The 22,568-nt window shown below is 37.6% G+C and overlaps 1 protein-coding gene across 1 annotated transcript; it reads right to left on the bottom strand.

The window, feature by feature from the left end:
* Positions 1 to 319: 319 nt before the first annotated feature.
* USP53 (ubiquitin specific peptidase 53) lies at positions 320 to 21,849 on the bottom strand. The gene is made up of 15 exons (XM_066549495.1): positions 21,537 to 21,849; positions 19,689 to 19,781; positions 17,685 to 17,819; positions 16,517 to 16,630; positions 16,324 to 16,406; positions 15,913 to 16,018; positions 15,342 to 15,488; positions 14,660 to 14,809; positions 14,280 to 14,451; positions 13,510 to 13,659; positions 12,758 to 12,901; positions 11,556 to 12,282; positions 9,564 to 9,637; positions 4,675 to 4,786; positions 320 to 3,902 (listed from the first exon to the last, which is right to left on the bottom strand). Exons 1-15 carry the CDS (start codon positions 21,678 to 21,680, stop codon positions 2,900 to 2,902), a joined length of 3,354 nt encoding a protein of 1,117 aa, XP_066405592.1. The 5' UTR covers positions 21,681 to 21,849; the 3' UTR covers positions 320 to 2,899.
* Positions 21,850 to 22,568: the final 719 nt, after the last annotated feature.

The following is a 22,568-nucleotide window of genomic DNA, read 5'->3' as shown; positions in this document are numbered from 1 at the left end:
AAGTTTTGCTTATCCCTAGTAAAGATAGTAAGATAGCCTGTGTATCTGCAAATCACTTGTCACCAAATCTGTGGGATTAAGGTATAAAAATGGCTTTATGCATTTCATAGCTGTTTAAAAAGTTTAATCTATTTAACACTTTATGTACAAATACTTCAGAAGATGAATTTTCCTGTTCAGAAAAGGTGACCAGACCACCATCTCCACAAAAACTTTCAACCATCAGTTAGCAGCATTATCTGTGAGGTTAAAAATCTAGTTCTGGAAAGCCAACTGTTTTTGTTTTTTTAAACAAGAAACACAAAAAGAACAGACAACAAAGATTTTAAATTTTTATCTTGATATTTTGAACAAGTAGAACTTTACAAGTAAATATTCCTAAAGACTGAAAAATATATTAATTACAAGACTCATTAATATCTTTACTGTTACAAAAATTGTCTAGGCTCTTATACAAATCTATAGCTGGGAGGGGACATTTATAAAAAAATAAATAGGCACCCTAGGTAAGTTAAAACGAGTTATCACATATTAGTTAGCAAATATTACATACATACATGGAGTGCAGAGGCAAATATAAAAATGAAGGTGCCTTGATTAGCTGTCTGTTTAATCATGAAATACCTGGTAAACATGGGTCACAGAGGAAGCTGTCTGGTAAGATTGCTCCAAGCTAAGCAAAGAAACTGAAGTACACCTAAGTTACTGCAGCTACTTTAGAGAGGAGTTTACCAGTTGTGCTTACTGGGAGCAGAGTTCATTGGTATCAGTAAGAGGCATTCATATTGCTCGTGGTACAGAAGTATCAACATTGCTATGCATGTTTAAAAATAAGTGTTCTAACATCATTCACAGTTGTTGCTGTGCTATCCGTACATAAAAATACTGTCATTTCAAATACAAGATTTTTTTTGTTTTTTGCAAAACATAATTTTACAAATTATACATTATTTACAAATTCCAATAATCTCGGTTTTTACACAGGTATTAGAGGACAGTTGTACTTAACTGGCTATGTATATTATGTAACATGGCTAGGTGAACTAGAAAAGTTTAATTTACAGGTTCTGAAATCTCCCTTAAAAATATTACAATAGGAATCACCCAAGTTCTTACATTTTTAGTCTTCTTCTGTATTCAATTTATTTTACTACAAAAGGATCATTGTTTAAGTTGCTGTTTACTAGCAGCCATACAGAAACATGCATAGTATTTTCACTATAAATTCTAGAATTCATTTTTTCCCCAAGTGCTACAACAAATTTTGATCAAGAAGGTAGAAAGGTTAATCTGAGATACCTGGTTTGTTGCATATATATAATGTTCCAGTTCTACTGTAAGGTACATGTTACTTAAAAGGAAAAAAAAAACTGACCTTGCCACAGAATAACCAAAACTACTGTTTAAATGTTTACCTTGGATAATTGTGCTAAACAATTGCCATGATTTGGTTGAAGCACTAAAAACACATGTACATAAGGTTATGAACATGACAAAAAGCTTTTCTGATTTCTTATTATTTTCATAATAAAAGGCATTGATGTTTAGGTGTAATCAGCAGCACCCCAAGTTAACACTCCAATGTGAATAATGGAAAAATTTTACCTTTTTAGGTTGTGCCAGGCTTTGCTATGCTGCCTCAACACTCAGTAGATGGTTCTGTGCACTGATTTAACTAACCAGATAAAAGCCAAATAAATCTTCTTCCTTGTTACTGAGATAAGTCAGGTTAACAAAAGACAAGGTAAATTCCAGAGCTGCCAAAACTGGAGAAGAGTGACAGAGCAGAGAAAGAGGAACCTCTTCTTTCTATGCCCCCTTAGCCACCAGTCTGGCTGCACATTCAGCCTGACCTGCTAATGTAGGACTGATCCAAATGGGAAAACATGTTAGTTAAAAAAAAAAAAATTGAAAAAAAAAAAAAAGAGTCAAATGTGTGATCCCCATGAACCTGGAAAGTAAAGGGGAGTTGAATAAATAGCAGCATTGACTTCGCATGCAATTGTAGAATAAGTCAGAACCGAACATAAGTAGGAATTACTTGTAAAATGTTACAAAATTCATCTTTCATAGTTGCATAACTCTGTATTTAAAATTAGCATCCTATTCTGTTATACTGGTTTGTAACTTAGGAAGTTAAATTTAATAAGTTAAAGGATACAGCTTAAAGGAAAAAATCTGATAAACATGTTTAAAAATGTACACTAACAGAGCAGAGGTATTAATAGGAAAGCATTACTGCAGTTTACTTCAATTCCCTTTGAAAGTCTAATTTAACACTTGCAAACCAAAATGGTTTTTAAAGAAGTATTATTATTAAGGCTTTTCAAATAAAAAATAAATCCTCTGGGTAAACTTGCATTAAAGACACTTGAAGGTTTGTGAAAGCACAGACTCCGAGAGACATCGCTTGAAAAAACCACGTCACCTCCTGCTACCTCTGAGGATAAATACTGCTCTGTTATGACTGCATGTACTGCATTACTTGTGGTAGCATGCTTCTCCCTTTTGTTAGCCTAAGAACAGTGACCACAGTCTGCAGGAACACTTCTTACGCTGCAGCTAACCACATCTTCTTACAGAATTAGTGATATCCAGCAGATCCTGCTGCTGCAAGGTGTGCACGCCCAAGGGACCACATGGATACAAACTGAAGAAGACAAGCTGAGTAACAGAGGTAAGCATTAAGGCAACTAGAGTAACAAATCCAAGAACCACAAGTTTAGCACCTCTTCTCTTCGCCTCTATTTGCATATTTGTTTGAACAGTCACAACTCCTAAGCAAGTACAGCCAGCTGGGTACCTGGTTATCACACACACACACAGATTTGAGGTTGTGCCCCTTTACAGACATCATGAAATGCTGAAGTCAGATCCACGTGTGGGCTTCTTGAAGAACCTATCGACTGCAGTGTATTCCTTCTGCATTTGCCTTGTACCTCTGTTCAGGGGTGGGATGCCTGGGCTCCAGAGTGGGGGGGTATGTGGCATTCAGATCCACTGCAGCTGCTGGAGAATGCTTCTCCTTGTGGAAGCTTCCACTCTCTGTGAAATAGAGCTTGGGTCTCTGGTGGTACTTGAGCCTGTAGGTGTCAGTCATGCAGCTGTCTACTGAGAAGTAAGTGGTTAGGGACACGTTGTCGTTCCCATCCGCATAGGCAGGGCTGGGTCCCGTGTGACGAGATCCTTTCTTCAGCATGTTCTCAGACACGGTCCAGAACTCATTAACTGATAAGCGAGGTGGAGAATCTGGTTTATGAACAAACACTTCATTCCCTGGAAAGGGCTCCTTAAGCCTTTGTTCAGCTGGGACTGCACTTGCTTCTGCTGCAGATTTTGAAGGTGCGCCTGTTTGCCTTAAGGGACTATTTCGCAACGTTTCCGTTGATTTTACATCTGCTACCGAGTTATTCTCTGATCCTGCCAAAGTGCTCAGAGCGTATTTCTTTGGGGGTAAGGGGGGAGGAACGTTCTGGTACACGGCTTCAGGCACCCAGAGGGGATCTGCTCTCCGGAGCAGGTGCCCCATGTGCTCACTGGGAGGGGCGGGCGGCACCGCCGGCCTTTCCTGCAAGCCCTGAGGCACACAGGGCACCAGCCCTGCCTTGGGACCCAGAGTGTGATGGGACAGACTTCTTGGGTGGTGGGACTGCGGCTGGGCAGGGGGGGGAAAGTCACTGTGGATGGGCTTCCTGCCGCAGGCATTGTCTGGGAAGGGGTGGGGCACGCTGTCTGCACAGAACACCGGCACGCTCAGCTTCTCAAACCTCTCTGCGTGAGGCCACTCGCAAGGGCTCGGCTCGTTTGCCTTGTTCCTGCTGTCTGACTTCACAATCTCTTTGACAGCTGGCTGCAGAGCTGATGATGGGAAAAATTTCCTGTTGGTCTCAGGCATTTCAGCTCTAAAATACAAAACCATGCAGGATGTGAGTATCCATAAAAACATACGAAAAGGCTCAGATAATGGAAATTTTCAAATACACCCTTGGTAAAACCGCTGAAATAGTCAAACTGACAAGAGAATTAGGATCTGTTCAATAGGATACAGCCCTTGGAGTTGTATTAAATTACTCCAGAGTTTCTTTCATTTGAAATGAAAATGTTCGCCAAGAAGGTAAGATAAATTCCTTCAACATTCAGGACTAAGTCAAATATGTCCTCTGCTCTCTTCTCAACATCCTTGTGACTCTGATACATCCATTTTTCAAATACTGGATGCTACCTTAAGTTGATACATTTGTATTTAAATTTTTGATTTTTAGGAGATACTGAGCACTTAGAGTTCATATAAGAACAACAAGATACAGCAGTAGCTTCTAAACACAAATAAACTCTTCTCCCTCTTCCAGACAAATCTTTCAAAGCTTTATGGGGTGACTGCACTAACCACAAATTGGTTAATCACTGCATGTTCCATAAAATTCCAAACAGGAAAATGTTAAATCCCTCTGCTTCTTCTAAGGTGGTTTCAAACCATCTAAGCCAATTGGTGACATTGTCAGCATCAAAATTAAAGACAGAGTTTAGACCCATCAATTATGCAAAATTCAAAAGGAATTGCCTGTCAAAAATATTGAGTGCTTTAACTTGGCAATGCTTAATATTGATCATTGTAACATAACAGAAATCAGTATTTCTTAAACTATTACAGAGGAATAGGCCAGCACTGGTTACCTCTTTACTGGAGGACTGGGCACCTGCAAGTGTAATTCTGTTGGGAAACCAACATGAGGATGAGGTCTGTAGTTAACTTCAGAATTGATCTGGTCTTTCCTCAAATCTGGGGCTAGAAAAGAAAATATTTCACAATTAACAGATGTAAAATCCAATTCCTTCTTTGTAATTCCTCAGAGATTACAGAAACAAGAGAAGAAAAGAAAATACAACAAGAGAAGAAAAGAAAATACAACAGGACAATCTCTTTCAAGATTTGAGATTAATCAAAATAACCATTCTGAAGATAATCTGCACAGAAGGTCAGATGTTAGAATCTGGAGGAAATTTTTTGCATTTTCTTGTTACCAGAAAATAGGTAATTATCACAATTTTGAAGTCCTGTAGACATATTTTCAAGATCACCTTAATATGTAATGTGGCTAAAGGCACATTTTCCAAGGAAGCTTTTCTTAAAAGGGTGTTTATTCAAACATCCAAAGTCATTTAAATGACAAAATGACAAAATAAGAACTAGGACTTCTAAAAAGTCATTATGTGTTACAATAATTAAACAGAATGAATACTGCAGAGATTGGGGGTGTTTGAGGTTGTTCTGTTGTTTGTGGGTTTTAACAGCTCAAACCCTAGAGCAGGCTGTAAGGCTCACAGAGACACTGGGCAGACAAGGAGCACTGTCACCCACGTGCCCCAAACACACAGCACTGAGTGCCTGGGCCAGCACTACTGCACTCCCACTCCTCAAGCTCCTTTTATTCCCAGGCAAAGAATCATTCCCTGAAAATACTCAAGTTCTGGACAAGGCAGCTCCTAGTGAGCAGGAAATAAAGGAAGCATTGAAGTATTCATGTCAACACCACACAGCATAACCCACTCACTTGGCAAGTGACAAGCAGCAGTCTATTTGTTTAGAGACAGACACTCCAAATCTTCCTATTGCCATGATTAGCCCATTCATATCAGTCACCTGCTCTGAAGTCACTTAAAGGAATGGCTTCTTATTTTTATCATTATTATCATTACTAATACAATGGCTTATTTTGGCTATGTACAGACTACACTCATAACTGCTACACCTATTTCACTTGTTATTTCCCTAAATTTACATATTTAAAGTCATGGAACTTTAGACTCATGAACACGTGAGCCAAAACCCCAACAACAGAGCAGAACTAAAGTGAAAACTTGGGTGTTGCTCTTTGTGATACTTGTTTGAGGGTCAGTATCTGCCCTATGTTTGGGTGACCTGAGACTAGAGACATGAAATCTTTGACCAAGAACACAGGTAGTAGAGGCTAAAGCAGCACACAGCTCAACAGACAAAGCCACCATATGGCTTTCCTCAAGTTTTGAGATGAAAAAATAAAAGTCACAATAAACAATACCACAGCCTTAGAAATAACATTTATGGGAAAATATTCTTAGTGAATGAGATCATGCAAGGCACAAGTAAGTAACCTGAGAGTTCAAAACAGCCTGTGTGCCACGGAGCTGCCTAGCAGTGAGATAACCAACACTGAGGTAGTATTTCGCACACAAACATTTCCTTCTGCTGCAGGCTGGGATGATTTTCCCTCCAAGCCCGACTCCCGCAGGAGCCGGGAGGTGGCAGCAGAGGCCAGCGAGCGGCTCCCTCGGGCACATCCAGCAGCGCCAGGTGCTCTGTGCCCGCGTCATTCCAGCCAACTTAAAAATAGATGTGTTATTTTCCCTTCTGCTGACAGGACAGCCATGCACGGTTAAAACCAGACGCCGGCTCGATGGGGAATTTTGGCTCTACGTTCTCTGCAAACCTAAATATGGGACACACAAGCCCTGCTCAGCTGGAGCCCAGCATCCTTATCAATGGGTCATTAAGAGCCGAGCAATAAACGAAAGGTAATTGTGTTCTGATATATAACCCAGTCTGCTTTTAAGATTTACAGACATCTATTTTCACAGCTGGGTAGTCAATCCAGATTTTCAAGAGATGAACATCCATTCTGCAGGTAGGACTAAGCCCACAGATAGCACCAGCAAGGTCTTGTCTAATATATCTCCATTTACACAGACAGAACATGTGCAAAAATCTACCAAGTCCAGCTTCTGTGGGGGGAAAAAATCCCAAATGAAAATAAACACAAAACCCCTATGGAAACCTCCAACAAAAACTCAACTCTACAGTAAATTCAGCTTCCTCTTTAGGGGTTTTAACTGCATGCTTCCTGGATTTTTTTTTAAGATTTCCTAAGTTGTCAATGAAAAACCCAGCAACAAAGCAGAATACTTATTGTAACAAATATTTGTGGGCAAATTGCTCTCTCTTAGCCCAGACATTTTCTGTATTCAGTTGAAATAACAGGCAAACGTATTGGAAGTTTTGGACATGTGGAATAACAGCCTCTCAGTCAAGGAAGTAAGTATAACTTGTCCAAAATGCAATATTATTTCTGAAATACAGTGAGCAATCTTTTAAAAAAAAAGTTTAAAAAAATCCTTTTATTCTAGAAACTTTACTTTTGGAGCAACATTCAGTCGCAAAACCTTTCATAGGTATCTTTATTTTATCATTTGAAGACACTCTAGTAAAACCTTTATTTGTTTCTCTTTCATGGTAAGTAAACTAGCCACCAAGCTTTAATTCTTTACTCATATCTTAAAACTTGACATTAATGTACATTGACTGCACCATAAGGGTAAAAACTGGATTTCCTTAAGAGCAGTTGCATGTTTTACATTATTACTATAAATGTTCAGTTTTCCTAAGCATATGAGCTGTCTTCTTGAGTTGTGGTTGGTTTGTGGGGTTTTCTGAAGTGACACATGAGCAAAGGCAATTTGGCTTCTTCTTACACACTAGCCAGATCTTCAGAATGATTCTAGATTTCAGTTTGAGTTGGCACATGCTATTGAACTGAACAATGGGAAAACCATGAAAAACAATGGGAAAACCATCAAAATTAGTAATCTTTCTTTAACTTGCAGAACATGAGGTTGAAAATTTTGCCGTCACACTGCTCATGTCTCAGGTTTTTCATACTCAAAAAAATTTTTCCTCCTCAGCTCACTGAGTTCAAACTTTATAAACACAAAGTGATTAATATAAATAATGGATACTACATCTGCTTACTCAATATTTACATTTTCCTGCCAAAATCTGACCACACAATTTAGGGATTGGCTTTGTGGGACCTTTGTTTCAGTACTACAGTTATCCACTGCTTACTGCCCCTGTAAGGAGCAGCCACTTGCTCTCCCAACCACCATGTGATCCAGTGTTTCCATCTTTATAATGTTCTGACAATAAGTTTATTTTGGTTAAGTCAGGGACAGAATTCCACAAGTGCTGAACAGTAACCTCATTGAGCTCCAGTAAAAAACAAGGAGCTGGTAAAGCACAGTTATACAAACCGTGGGCATAATTACAAGTCCAACATTATTTCCATAAGAAGTTTTCCACACAAGAAAACCACTCAGACATATTTTTTTTGGAGTTGCCATGAGAGCCTAACAAAGATTTCTTACATTCCACTCCTCTCTCAGAAAGGACTAAGCATTTGTTTTTTAAAGTCCTATTTTCTGGGAGTCTGTCTGGTATTTACCTACCAATCCATGTCTCATGATATTCAGAGGTGGAACACAAGGTAATATAACTGATATATTACACAAGGTAATATACTGATAGCTGTAAATGACTGCTGTTGTCCTTGCTAAAGGTGTCCTGACACGCTTTTTCACAACCCAAAAACTGAGTCCAAATGAATTCTTAACCTTACATAAATGTAAAATTATCAAATGCTTCAGATCTCTTTTTGGTCCATTGATCACTTGCATTAGAAGTATTATTTTCCAAAATGGAGCTCAACACATGCAAGTTTTAGAAGAAGCTATTTAACCATTATCTACTGAATTAGAATAATTGAATAGGTGGGATCCTATCATCAATTTCTTTATGGTATCTTGGAGGATCACATAGAATCACTATACTTTTTTAAAGAAAATGTAGGATGCATGTTGAAAGCTTTAAGTATTCTTAAGTACTCTCTCCAGAGAACAACTCATTGCTTTAACCCACTCATTTTTAATGCCTAAAGAGTATTTAAGTATTTTTCACTGGGTATTTTCCCTTTTTCCTATCCAACTGTGTTTGATGAAAATGGTACAGTACAGAACTAAAGCAGAATAAATCTCATGCAAATCAGATCTTTGCATTCCATGCTACTCATTTTTGGTTGGGTTGGTTGTTCGTTTGGTTTTTTTTTTTTTGTTTCTTTGTTTTGGGTTGTCAAAATAAGCAAATATGAAATGAGTTCTCTTTCTGCACTAAAAACGAAATTAGAATATGGACAGAGAAGGTAGAAGTGGCATGGCAATATCCCCACCCCCACTTTAAATCCTAGGAGAAACTATACTATACATTATTTGAAAAGAAGTATGATATCTATAAAAATCAAATGTTTCCTGAGGAAGTGGCCTAATATTTATTGCCCCTCTTTGTACAAGCACCCTCCCATTGTTTCAACAGCAGCAGATAATGATTTTGGCTGGCCTCAGGCTGACCTATAATATTTATATGCCAAAGCATTTATCAGCTTTATAAAACCCTAGCAGACATATTAGTATGTAAAAGGAAGTAGACTTCCTTATTACAAGTGTTTCTTCCTGATACTGCTTCATATCTAGGAGGAAAACAAATGGTGCCACAGTCCACCCAGACATTTTAAAAAAAAAGTCTTGCTCAGTATCCACCAAGAAATCTCCTGGAGAAGCTTCTGGGGAAACCACAGGGAGTGAACCCAATTACCATGTCATCTCTGTTAGGGATTTGTGGGGTTTGGGGCTGGGGGGAAGAGAAATTCTGGTGTAACTACAATAGTTCTTGAAAACTTAATTTTTATATGGGTTCTTACCATGGAAGCTTCTGTTCTGCTGGGGTACTGAATGTACCACACTGTCAGCTTTTTTGGTTGGCAAGTTCTGTTCACTGTAACAGAAGCATATATGTGATTACAGCACTGAAACTGTTAAACAGACACCACTGGTCATCTAATCCAATTTATTTGTAGGTATAAATACCTTAAGTGTAACCTGTTAACCAGCATTCCATCTTGTCCGTTTTCCTAATTTGATAATTGGCTATTCATTTATTCTTTGTTTTGGTAACAAATATTATTCTAAGTTTTGATTGCCACTTGGTATCTCGTTCATAGGGATTTTCATTTGATTTTTTTCCCCCTCAAACTGGAATAGAACTGGAAGATCACAGCTACAAACCCAAAAGGAGAGGGAAAAAAATTATCAGTGGATTTAGTAAATCTTGCTGGTTTAGATAAGCAGAAAACATGCATTACTAATCCAGATAAGAAGCTGACAAACACTCTGCCAATTTCTACCTTCTACAAGAGTAAGGCAGGGAAGAAGATACATGGGGGCAAAAGTTCAATTTAAAAAAAAAACCACTGTTATTGAAAGGACACAAAAACAAGAAAAATACTGAAAGAAATATGAAGAATTAAAAGCAGTAATATTTCCACTTTCTAAAAGGACTTTCAAGTAATTGATTTGTATTTTTGGGGGTTTATGAGACAGAGTCTGAGAGGTTAGCAGGGAACTGGTAGGTACTGCCAGCCAGTTGAAATTACCAGTCATATAAAGCATGTCTCCAAGTCCCAGGAAGTCAGTTATATTTTGATAAAGTATGATTCTTCTTTTCTGTGATGTTGTTGTTTAAACAACGATGTAAGCAGCTTCTTAATGAACTACACTGTTTGAAATTTATCATATTCTCTCTCACAAAATGATACATTTGGGTGCCCCATTGTCTCTTGGGCATGCTTAAAATGAGCTTAAACTGTGCAAAATCACTGTTTGAGGCAACCATCAAACACTGAAAATACAACCATGAGTTGGAGTAGCTTTATACATAATTACGTCATTAACTAATAAAAGCGCGTCAGGTTTTTGCATAATGGGATTTTGTACAATTTGGTGAGTGGGACAAAGGGGAGAATGGCAAAAATCAGGATATGAAAGGGCCTTGACCTTTCTCTTTTCCTGTGAAATAAGTTGCCATGAAAATATATATCTGAAAATTTGCTTGGATCTAGCAAATCAGATCTATCAAAGAGAGTTGGGCTTGGGCTCCCAACTGTGCTCTTCCATTTTATGGATGGAAATAAGATTTGAAAAAAGAACGGGTTATTAAAGTATCTGCATTCTACACACAGTTTGAGATACACAATACTAAAAACTGCATGTGGAAGGATTCCAGCTTTCTATTTCAAGCATCACATAAATTTAAGTTGGAATGGACCTCTTCAGCTCATCAAGTCCAACCAGTTTGAGTAACTTTACACTTTTCAGAAAAGATTGATTTCAGACAGGTCAATCAATTACCAAGCGTTCAATACATATCTGAGGTGATCTGGAAAACTGAATTTCTGCACTATGACTGGTAACAGCACCCAAAATTCACCTACTGCCACTCCCATCTCCTTTGTCAGGGCCTGAACCAGTGTTACAGGTGTGATTAAAATGGACACTGTATTATTCCACAGCAGACGGAAAGTTACACACAGTCTAAAAATCTTGTAAGTAAAGGAGTGTAGCAATTACTACAAATGAACACACCCTGCCCCTCAGCAGGGCTTAGCAGTTCTGGCTCAGAGCCTCAGTAACTAGCTCAGTGCCTCCCAAAGAGAACCAGAGTGAAGGTAAATTGAACATTTAACTGCCCACACCCTTATTTCTAGATACACTTTAGCTTTCCACATACCTGACTTCAAGCAAGTTTCAATGCATGTTCTCCTGGATGGTTTTGGTTTTGAAGAACACACAAACGTTAGAACAGGTTATTTTTCCATAAATACAACCTATGCAAGCTCTAAGAGAACTAGCATTACCTGCAGGAAGCACTTTCCTTCACATTCTTGGCATCTGCTGTATTGATTCCTTCAATAACAGGGGAGTCTGGATTTGCGGAGCCGTTGCTGATATGGTCACTGCTTTCATACCCAGATTCTGTCCTCTGAATTTGCCAGTTATCACCATGGATTTTTCTCTCTGCAAATCCCTTGCTTTTTTCAGCATTCCCTTTTCCCTCAGAATCCAGTGAACTTCGACTTCCTGTATCCTGTTTTGTCTCATCTTCATATATAGTCATTAAACCCTTCTGCATTTGGTTCTCCTTGGGCCAGTGGTTAAAGCCCCGCTCCTTTTCGTGCTTAGATTTACTGCTCAGGTTTGCTTTGTGCTTTGGGCTGTGCTGCTTCTTCTCAGTCTCACTGAAAATGCTGTCTACATTCAGTGTCTCTCTCATTGGTTTCCAACCTTTGCTCCTGCTCCTCATACTTCCTCTGTCCCTGGAGTCTTGGCTGGTGTCCGTGTCGTAACCAGTGACGCCATCGCTCCGAGTCCTTGTCACTGGTTTGTCCCCTGCAGGAGAAGGTTCTGCTTTGTTTGATCCAAGCACATGGGCAGAAAGCTTTGCCTGCTGAGGTGCTGGGCTCTCGTGCCTGTAAGGGCCCCTTCCCTGGCTGCCGTAGATCCGCTGATCCGCGCAGTGCCTCAGTCCATTTCCGACCGGAGGAGACCCTGACTTAGCACTGGAACGCTCTTCCCCAATCAAGTCTGACGAGAACAAAAGGAAAAAAACTTCCATTACAGTTCTCATTCATGTTTCATAGAAAGATTTGTGTTGGAATGGACTTCAGTGTTCATCAAAGTTCCAGCTGCCTTGCCACAGGCAGGGACACCTTCCACCAGACCAGGTTGCTCAGAGCCCCATCCAACCTGGCCTTGAACAATTCCAGGGTGCAAGCAGTCATTTAACTGGTATTTTTAATGCTTCCAGACCAGGTTGCTCAGAGCCTAATCCAACCTGGCCTTGAACAATTCCAGGGTGCAAGCACTCATTTAACTGATATTGTTTAATGTTTCTTACAGTATCTCTACAAATCCACTATGTATTTTAGCATACTGAAAACTGGGAAAGTGTGGTCTTACAGTATGGTCTCTTAAAAGGAGAAAAAAAGTCTGCACAAGCAGCATTGATGCTAAAAGTTATTTAATCCATTGGTTTTCTGGTTATATTTTTAAAATGTACCTCTTTGTCTCCCAGACTCTTTCCTTGGTCCTCTGTCTGCATCTTTCCGTAAAGATGTGAAGTTTTTCATGTCAGCAGCTTTCTGGGCACACTCTCTGGATAAATCCTTCAGCCTGTCCTTTTGCTCACTGTATCCCAACTTGGCTGCAAAAAATACTTCTTGTCAAACATCCTTGCTCAAAAGTCATTCATCACCAAAACACATAAACATATTTATGGACAGTAAGATCTAGGTTTTAGTGTTAGGACTACTTAAACTGACTAATGAATTGTTTGACACAGATTAAGAGTCTGAGATTTCTTTCCAACCATAAGATCAAGTCCATTTACATCCAGGACTATAAATCATGCTGATATCACAGTATCGCTGGGGAAAAGTGTACTCAAGTAGCCAGTGACCAACAGAGCCACACCTCAGCCTCAGGTCACTGATGTGCCTTTTAATCAGCAACATCACTGGAAAGCTTGATCGTGTTTGAGAAATGGAACAAGGCCTCAAGAGCATAACAAAGGTAAATATTCTGCATTTAGAGCTCTCTCTGGAAAAGTTAACATTCCATGGCAGATATTCAGATATTACTGAAACATTGAGAAAATCTCTGAATAACAACTGAGTCAATGATGGAATTTTTTCCCTTAGAAATAGTTCTAGTCCCGAGGTTAGAACCCCCCTGAAATGCTATCAACTGAAATGTTTCATAATAAAACAGATCTGGTTTGGCTTTTTGGGGGTGCTAGTAGGGAATACACACCTGGGCCTCTACCACCACTTGCTTGAATATGGCTTCTAGTGAATGCTGGATTATCTGGCTGAAGTTTTTTATTACTCCTTTGATTAGTGGAATCTCCAATTCCATTCTCTTTCACGTGGTCTGATTTAGCAGCAGAATGCTTTTCAAATCCTATCAAAAACATATTTATCTTTAGAAATAAAAAGCTTCCTAATTTAAATTTCTACTATATAAAATTATAAAAAGAGAGAAAGCTTTTTCATTCTGGATTAAAAAGCCAGAAGAGAAGCATCACCAAAAACCACACTACATTTCAATAGACTAGGCAATAAGGTTCTCTAATATTTTATATACTGCCATATTTATAGTGGTAGCCTGCAGTGAAACAGGGCCCTCAGTTCTTTGCTGTCTGAAGTAATCTATGTTCTATTGCTGCACATGTTGTGAAGAATAACATGTCAAATGCAATTTGCTTTTTATTTAAGTTCCTTGTAATTAAATGAAATTTTTTAAAATGAAATTAAAAAAGCCAACCTGAGACAGCAGTACAAATTACAGAACCAAAAGACTGGAGTCTTTTTCCCATTACCCATTAGTCTCAATTTGTATCCCCTTATTAACTGGTCTAATACTGAGTATACACACTAATCTCTTTTCTTTTGAGACTCTTTGGATAATTATTGATAAAAGTATTTCAGAACAAAGGAGCCAATCCATTTTTTCTCCTTTATAATGCCCATTTCAGAAATACAGCTGATACTGTTATAATAAAAACCCATATATCTAATTACCCAAGTCTTCCCCATTTCCTCCTGCTGCTTTGCATTGAGACCAGTGAATAATCTGCTTTGGTGCATCTTCTGGAGACACAGCTGTGCCATCTGGGTTAGCATAAAATAGCAGCAATGGTTGGAAGTGACACCGAATGCACCTGGACACCACATCTTTCCATTTGGTTCCAATCTAAGAAAAAAAACAGGAAAACAAAACCCCAAAATTTTATCAACAGTGCTGAACCCAAATATGGAAAGAGTAATTCCTTAAGCAAGAGACACCAACTGCCTAATTCCAAATGTACATGAAGATACAACATTTGAGCACAATGGGTTGCATAAATGGCAACAAAAAGATAGAACTAGTACTGTAAGGGCTAAAAAGCAGATCATCTTACCTCTTTTACATTAGCATCATCAAACAGCACCCATTTGCAGCTCTTGGTGTGAAAGGCAAAGGCACAGTAATGTCGGCTCGTGTAGCAAATCATTCCCACCAGGAAGAGCTCACTGTTTTTGGCATTTTCATCTGTAACCCTATAAAACAGCTGTAAAAATGATTACATATTTTAAAACAGGTGTAAAACACAGCCTCAATTTCCTGACCTACTGCTAGCATTTCACCAAGGCAACTGTTACTTAATGTCCTGTCGTATTATACAATTTTTCCTGAGCATGAATACTGATTTTTGCACTTACTATGTCTATTTTAACTTAATTGAGTTTTTTTGTGTTTGAAGGAGTAAAGTATACTCTGGAATAATTCCACAAATTTCAAACTGAAAATTATATTCCTAGATTTTCAACAAGGAAGTCTCCTAGATTAATCATTGCACTTAGGAACAAAACACTTCCAACGGGACCTTTTTCTTTCACAGAAACTACATCAAGCAGCACACTATAAAGAACTGTAAAAGTAGACATAAACTTCATATATTTATATAAACTTGATGTCAAGTTAAGTCGTGCCTATAAAAAATAAATATGAATACTTCTCTTTTTTATATATTCACATATACATAACATTAAAAGTAAAATTAAATTCTAGAAAAAGCAAAGAGTAAGTTTTAGGTCAGATACCCCTGGAAGATAAAGTTGTGTTGCCAGATTCCGCATAACCTCTTCTGTCAGGTCAGAGTGTTCTGAATCCCAGACTAAACCGATGGTGACAATCTCAGGACAATTCATAAGAACACGACGAATTTTTATTTTTTGACCACAATTACTCTAGAAAAAAGGAAACAAAAACCATGATGGAAAGGAAAACAAAAGTGTTGAAAAACTGGAAGTCCAAAGGTGAGTTACTGCACAAGAATTAGTTCAAAAAAACAACACTGCAATATCTTTAATACCAAAATTTAGTTATGGTGTTTGTTCCTAACAACTTAAGGATAACATTCTTCATCATAAAAACACTTGGATGAAGGAAGACTACAGCTTAACTTCCATATCCAATCACTACCTTAAAACAAATCTCTATAACTGGAACAATAAAACATAAGTGTTAAGACCTTTGTTTGCCCTAAGCTGACTGCTCTGAAGCAGCAACACAACACATAACCCTGCTTTTAGAGGAACACTTCTAGCCTGATTGAACATCCCAGAGTTCTCCCTTGTATCCCAAAGTCATGTAACCTTTTTGTTTACTTACAGGACACTTTCTGTAGTCATCAGCAGTATTTGCTGCCTGCAGCAATTCTGCAAACATTTCTGGCTTGAGACGTTCATGCCTCTCCATCATTTTTTCTACTTCATTACTGCAAAAAATAAATTACATACCTATGCATCTCCCTTCTGAAGAGTAACAGATTTTAATTACCTGTACTGTATAACTAAAAAGAAAACACACAGTAGTAAAACAGTAGCAATACAAATTTTTTTGTCAAGCCCTTTCTACATCTTGCTTTTGAAATCCAATTGCTATTTTTGAACAGTATCTCAAAAGCATGTTGCAACCAAAAAAATATATGTTAATTTTGAACAATTAAAAGCCTGGGATGCTTTTGCATATTATTACAAGGATGCATATAGAAAAATGAGTAACAAAAAAAAACGTTCTTACCACAGAGCTGTGGTGGAAATGTAACGCACAAATTCCGTAAAAGGCAATGGATCTGATGATGCTCCACAACTGCGACACACACACTACAAAACAAAAAAAAAAACCAAACAAAAAACAAAACCAACTTCTGCTTTTATTTACTAAGGAAAGAGAAAACAAGGTATTTGTTAAACCAAGCAAATGAAGGTCTGACCTGCTCATACAGGGTCATAGCAAACTTCTGGTGAGAAATACAGGATTTCGAAGTGCACATATCTGTTTCACTGTTTGGCACTAAGTGGAAATGAATCCTCTCAAGGATATTTTCCTAAAAAGAAAAAATAATATAAATGTAAGCTGAACTGATGAAGTCAGAACACACGATGAACATCACAATGTAGTACTCTAACTATGCCCCGTGGCTCCAAAATGCTGCGGCTGCAATGAGTGTGTCCCCTGAATTAGCAAGGCCGTTTTTTCCTTTTGTCAAAAATATCCAAGGGAATGGAAAGAAGTGAATCTATTCAGGTAGATCAGACAGATGATTAGTTCAGGAGTCCAAATGCATTTTGAGTAGATGGAACAGTAATAAGAGGCTCTCTTTCATGACTGCAATATCTCAAATAGCCTCTTTCAGAAGTTCTGCACTGAATTCTCCTACATATGTGAAGCAACATCTAGCAGGTAGGAATTAATTTGTGGTTACTCCCAAAGAATGTCCAAAGCTGAAAGTAACTGAAGCAGCAACCATATTTCCTGCCCCTCAAATCCATGTCCGAATGTTAATACTGCAGGTGTTTCATGGTGAACATTTTCACTAACACAATAGCTCTTAGGAAGCTTTCTTTACCAGAGTTCTGTGACATCTGGAGTCACCTTTAAAGGCCACAGCAGTGGCTTGTGTTGTTCCATAAGACACTTCACTGAAGAAGAAAGTAACTACAGCAAAATCTTCCAGTATTTGTTCACTCTTGAGTAAGACAATGGAAATCTCTTCTGCAGCAGATTTCAGCAATGAGCTGGCCAGTTCTAACACACTGTATTTCAATAGCTGGTGACCCAATACTTGAAGGAACAGACAACATATTCAAATCCATAGGTGCTTCTGAGAAGACAGCCTTTCTCTCCATCAAAATATTTTTAAGAGTCCATCATCAGCTACAAAGTTAAGGGAGAAAAGTATGGAACAAATGCAAGAGTACTCCATCGAGCACTCCATCCCCCTTACCTGACACTTCTACTCCATGTGTCTGTTGCCCTAAACAGGCATAAAGAAGCTCAGCAGGATTATGTTATTTAAATCCTAGCCATGAGCCCAGAGCTAACAAAACCCCCAAACTAATTCTACTAGAATTCTACTGAACTCTCATGAAGACGCTTACAAAGCATTCTGCTGCATCATCCATGAATCCCAGCTGGAAGCGCTGCTCATCCTTGAAGCTTTCGGCGAGGGCGTGTCTCATGTTATCTGACGGGAGGGCTTTCTCTCTGCTGTGCTGGAACTGGGAAAAGATGGCCTAGGAGGAAATGCAGGGATTATTTAGCTTCATTAACCACTTGGCTAGACACTGTGCTTCTACACAAATACATCACTTCTTGCATAAACATGCGAAATGTTTATATTTACAATGCTTATAAATTTCAAAATTACTGTTTTCTCTTCAAGTTACTACATTTGTATTCTGCTGATTCCTCTACAAGAAGTTATGGTACCAAACTAAACACTGAACCTGTAGAACAACAACATACAAATACAAAATTAAAAGTGATTGACTTGAGCTCCCAGAGGCATCACAAGCCCTGTTCTGTAATTATACCGCTTTTTAATTTGGCCCCTGGAAAAGCAGTTCATCCATATGTATCTCATGTCTACAGATGGTGTGTATTTCTTAGGGCATAATGTAATACCACTCGTGATTCACTAAATAATGTGATATTTACTGCTTAGGAGGGGAGTATATCTTTATTAAAATTATAAACCTCCCATAAATTAGATAGAATGCCAATAATCCTTGCTATGAAATTAGCTCAGTGCTGAACCAGTGCACACAATACAAGAGAAAAGGTCAATATCTGCAGTTCTGGGACATGATAATAAATTGCACTTGGTTTTTAATTCATTTCCCAGAAGAGAGAGTTGGCTGCTACTTTTCTTTTTGGCAGGGATATCCATCCAAGTGAGCTCATCATTTAGCAAGTAAAGGAGGTTGATTCTGAAAGAACTGAAAGTTAAAAGCTATTAAATGAATTACAGATTTGCAGATATTTAAAGGTGTCTTCCCCAGACAAGAATTCTAAGTCAAACTTTACAGAGAACCAAAGAGACTAAAGACAAAGCAAGTCAGGAGAAGCCATGTAAAACATAAATAAGGATGGGCATTCTTCACATAGGCTTCCTATGGTTAAAATCTGTTGGACAGAAGGCAAAGATAAAACAGAGAAGCAAAGTTTCACTGCTAACAAAAAGTATTGTTTTAACCATGATGCATTCCAGAGTGTCTCTCAAGTATTTCATCTTCCCTCTCAAAACAAAAAGCAGGGACTACTGACAAAAATTGCAGCCATTACTATCTCCATGCAAACATTCAAAATGAAGTTTTTAACAGATTGCTTTGAAAGCATTTATCACTCCTTATTTTGGCTGCTAGGACATTTTTTGTTATGCAACATAGCTTTTTATTTCCAGCTTAAAAAAAAAATTACAAGCAGTACAGATAAGGATGTGTGCAGACAGGTATGCTCAGTTTAGTGGCCTGCACAGTCCAAGTCCCAGGATTTACTGGCTATGCTTTTAGTTCATAGGAGAAGCTGAGAGAGATAAAGTATCCTTCATTGTTAAACAGGTAAGAAGGGTTACAATAGCCTAAGAGCATAAAAAGAACCCCAACCCAACCAAAAAATCCACTTAAGACACAAACAACTCACTGTTGATCCTCATCCAGTGTATGTATTGCATGGAAATTAACATGTCCAAGATTTTGAACACTGAACAAACAGAATTACTCAACCAGTGTCTTACAGAGCCAGGAAAGCAAAACCAGAAGTGCACAGAACAGCTGGGGACAGACCCTTCCAAGTGAATTAACTACTCTTTTTTTGAGGTGAGTACATAGGGCATAGAGTCAAATATCACAAATACATTGTTAAAAAAATAACTTACGCCACTCTAACCAACTCCAGAATCCTGCAAAATTTCTTCTTTAAATACAAGAAAATATTTCTCTAACAAACATTTGTTAAAAATGTCCTTAAAACTAAATTGCTTCTTTACAAAAAGAATGACTCGGTCACCCAGGGATAGGTATGATACAGACACATACTTCCAAAAAAGAAGTTAAATTGGTTTTTCCTCATTGTGAAATACGATTTTTCTAGAATTTATCTACCTTTAAAGCACAAAATATGCAGGCATCTCCTTGACACACGTGCCCAGTTAAACCTCTTAAACTTCGTCGAAATATGTCAAGTTGCCATAATACCTAGAAAAATAAAGAGAAAATCAGTAATCAGTTCTGAAGGTTCTTTGCTTACACAACATACAGTGGATTTTAATTGGTTTTTTATTTCACATAACATACAACTTAAGTATCAATATTGCTGCAGGAAATATGGGTTTTTTCCATTATTTGCTAACTTATGGAGGTGGAAATGAACGTTTTACGTTCAGCACTTGAAATTTAGATTTGTCTTTTAAACTTTTTAACACAATGTATTTTGGAGAAAGAGCTGAAGTACTCTCAAGGAAACAAGCAGCAATGTAAACCCTGTACAGGGACTGCAGCTGTTTTCTTAAAGCTCTACATAAGAGTTAAGTCCTATATGATATTCTTAAAGTCTCTTATCAAAATGATTGCTGAAATACATTTGTTTTTCCACAGATCAAAATAATCCTGGTGCTTACACAGGTATGTTTCTACTTCTTATTTGGGTAAATACCCCACAAAAATGTAATAACAGCTTGGCTACACCCACTGCTTTCAATATCTAATGTCTTGGGTACACACAAAGTAAAGCAGTTGAGAAAGTTGTCCATAAAGAAATAAAAATAAAACCCCTAAAAATGAGTTGTCAAGAGGCACAGTAAGACAACAGCTGCAAATTCAGTGGGGAAAAGATATCATACCTATAAATATAAAAGCTAAAATGAAATAGGATGTGTTGGAAACCCAAAGTCCAAAGCTCAGTTCTGAAAGGGGAGCAGAGATTAAAAGAAAAGAAAAGAAAGGAACATATTCTTCCTTGTAAAAGGTCAGTCACCAACCATCTGCCCCTGCTTGATAAACAGCACTGGGTTGTGAAGCTGTAGGATTGTCTGAAAGTAGAACTAAAAATTACTTAGGGCTTCATTTTAGGGCACCTAAGTGAAAATAGCAGAACTGCAGGAGAATACGGGTCATGCTGCTCCCATTGGATGCAAAACAGCAAACACTCTACTAAAATCACAGTACAATTCAATTTGAAATACATGCAGATACTATACACACCACATAGCTATACCTCTCAAATCTCCAAGTTTTAAATCCATGCCAATTTTAAGTCTTCCAATTTTTAGGAAGACTTTAGGAAGTCCATGTCTATTAAGTCCTCTGCCAGTTTGAGAAATCATTCTGTACAATTGAAAAACATTCAGATCCAAAATCTGAGCATTACAACAAGTAGCTTAGAAAGTAGAATTCTTATAAGAATTCGTCTTATAAGAAGAACTCCAAGTCATATTTCTTGGGTACCAAGTGTATCTCCTACTCTAATTCCACAAATCTTTCCTAAGATTAGAATCAAAGCCCTCATTATATACGCATATTCTGATATATCCCAGCATCACAGGGTTGCTCATGTGCTAATTCTGAGAAAATGAGATTTTAATAAAAATAGTGTCCTAGTCAATACAAGTAGTAATTGTTGCCCCACATAAAAAAGCGTCATATAAATTTTGGAAGTTATTTTGCTATGCTTGACAGAAACATTATTTTTAAAATCCAAGAAGAAAGTTTTAAAGTTGTAACTCCTACATTTTCAAATACAAAAGGAAAGTTTTTCAGATATTCTTGATGCATGCAAATAAAATTTTGTGCAAAATAAAATATTAAAACTCTCAACTCTTTACAGCTAAATGCTGAATAAAATCACCTTCATAACAGTGTCTTATTCCTACCAAAATATTGCCATTTTTATTTCCCACACACACTCAGGAAAGTCTACTCAAAACATGTTTAATAGATAAAGTTTTTTCTTACCTGAACAGCACTATTAAGAAAGCAGCTGTTTTGTCCAGGTTCATTTAATAAGCCTTTTGTAGGGGCCAGGGACAGGATACTTCCAGGCTGATAAACTTTTCCAAGGTTACCCCCAGGTTTTCTTAGGAATTTCACCCATGCCATTATTTTTTAGAGTTTATAATCACAACGTTCACACTAAAATATTTAAGGATATGATGGGTGCAAGGCAAAGAAGGTGGTTCTACAATAATTTTTCCAAAGTCATGGCATTCCATTCAACTCTGTGCAGTAGTAACCATTCATGGGCTTAAGTCCATTTCCCATGAGCAGCTGTGAGCCATCCCTCAGGAGCAGTCTCCCAGTAAAAATACAGCTGGACAATGTTTTTAGCCTTCAGTCTTAAAAAAATAAATAAATAAAGGTGTCCAGTTAAGGTTAAAACATGTTAAAAGTCGTTAGAATACAAGTTCTTATTACATAAGTTGCACAGTAACTGACTTCTTCCAGGGATATCAATAAAGTATTACTATAAATCATTAGCTGTATTATATTTAAAGTTTCTGTGTGTGTGTGTGTATATATATATATATATATATATCACAGGACTGGAAAGTTCTTGTCAGGTGTTATACTCCTGTTCTCTCATTTTGTTCCATCTTCTTTTTACTTCTAACTGTAACCCATGAAATATATTCCAGTTTAGAAGATGTCATGCTTATTGCATTCTCTTTCCAGTGAACCTGAAATAAGAAAAAAAAACAGAAATTATTGAAAAAAAGAAAAATCCAAAATGTTCAAGAGCTTCTAAATTTAAAAAAGATCACAGCTAAAACAACCTCTAAATCTAAAGGCAAGATGAAATAGCCAGGAAAGAGGAGAAGAAAACATCCTCACATAATAATTGTTTTTAAGGCATAAAAGTTATTTTATCTATCATAATCTATTATCTTCTAATTTCTTACACATCTCCAAAGATCAAAATAAAATTGCTGTAAAGATTCTCCTAATAACCAGCAACAGCTTATAAAAAGACCATATAATACATGAGTT

The sequence above is a fragment of the Molothrus aeneus genome, chromosome 4, assembly GCF_037042795.1.
Source record: "Molothrus aeneus isolate 106 chromosome 4, BPBGC_Maene_1.0, whole genome shotgun sequence".
Classification (NCBI taxonomy): domain Eukaryota; kingdom Metazoa; phylum Chordata; class Aves; order Passeriformes; family Icteridae; genus Molothrus; species Molothrus aeneus.
Note: the sequence above shows the minus strand (reverse complement) of the source record. Positions and strands in the feature narration are given on the sequence as shown.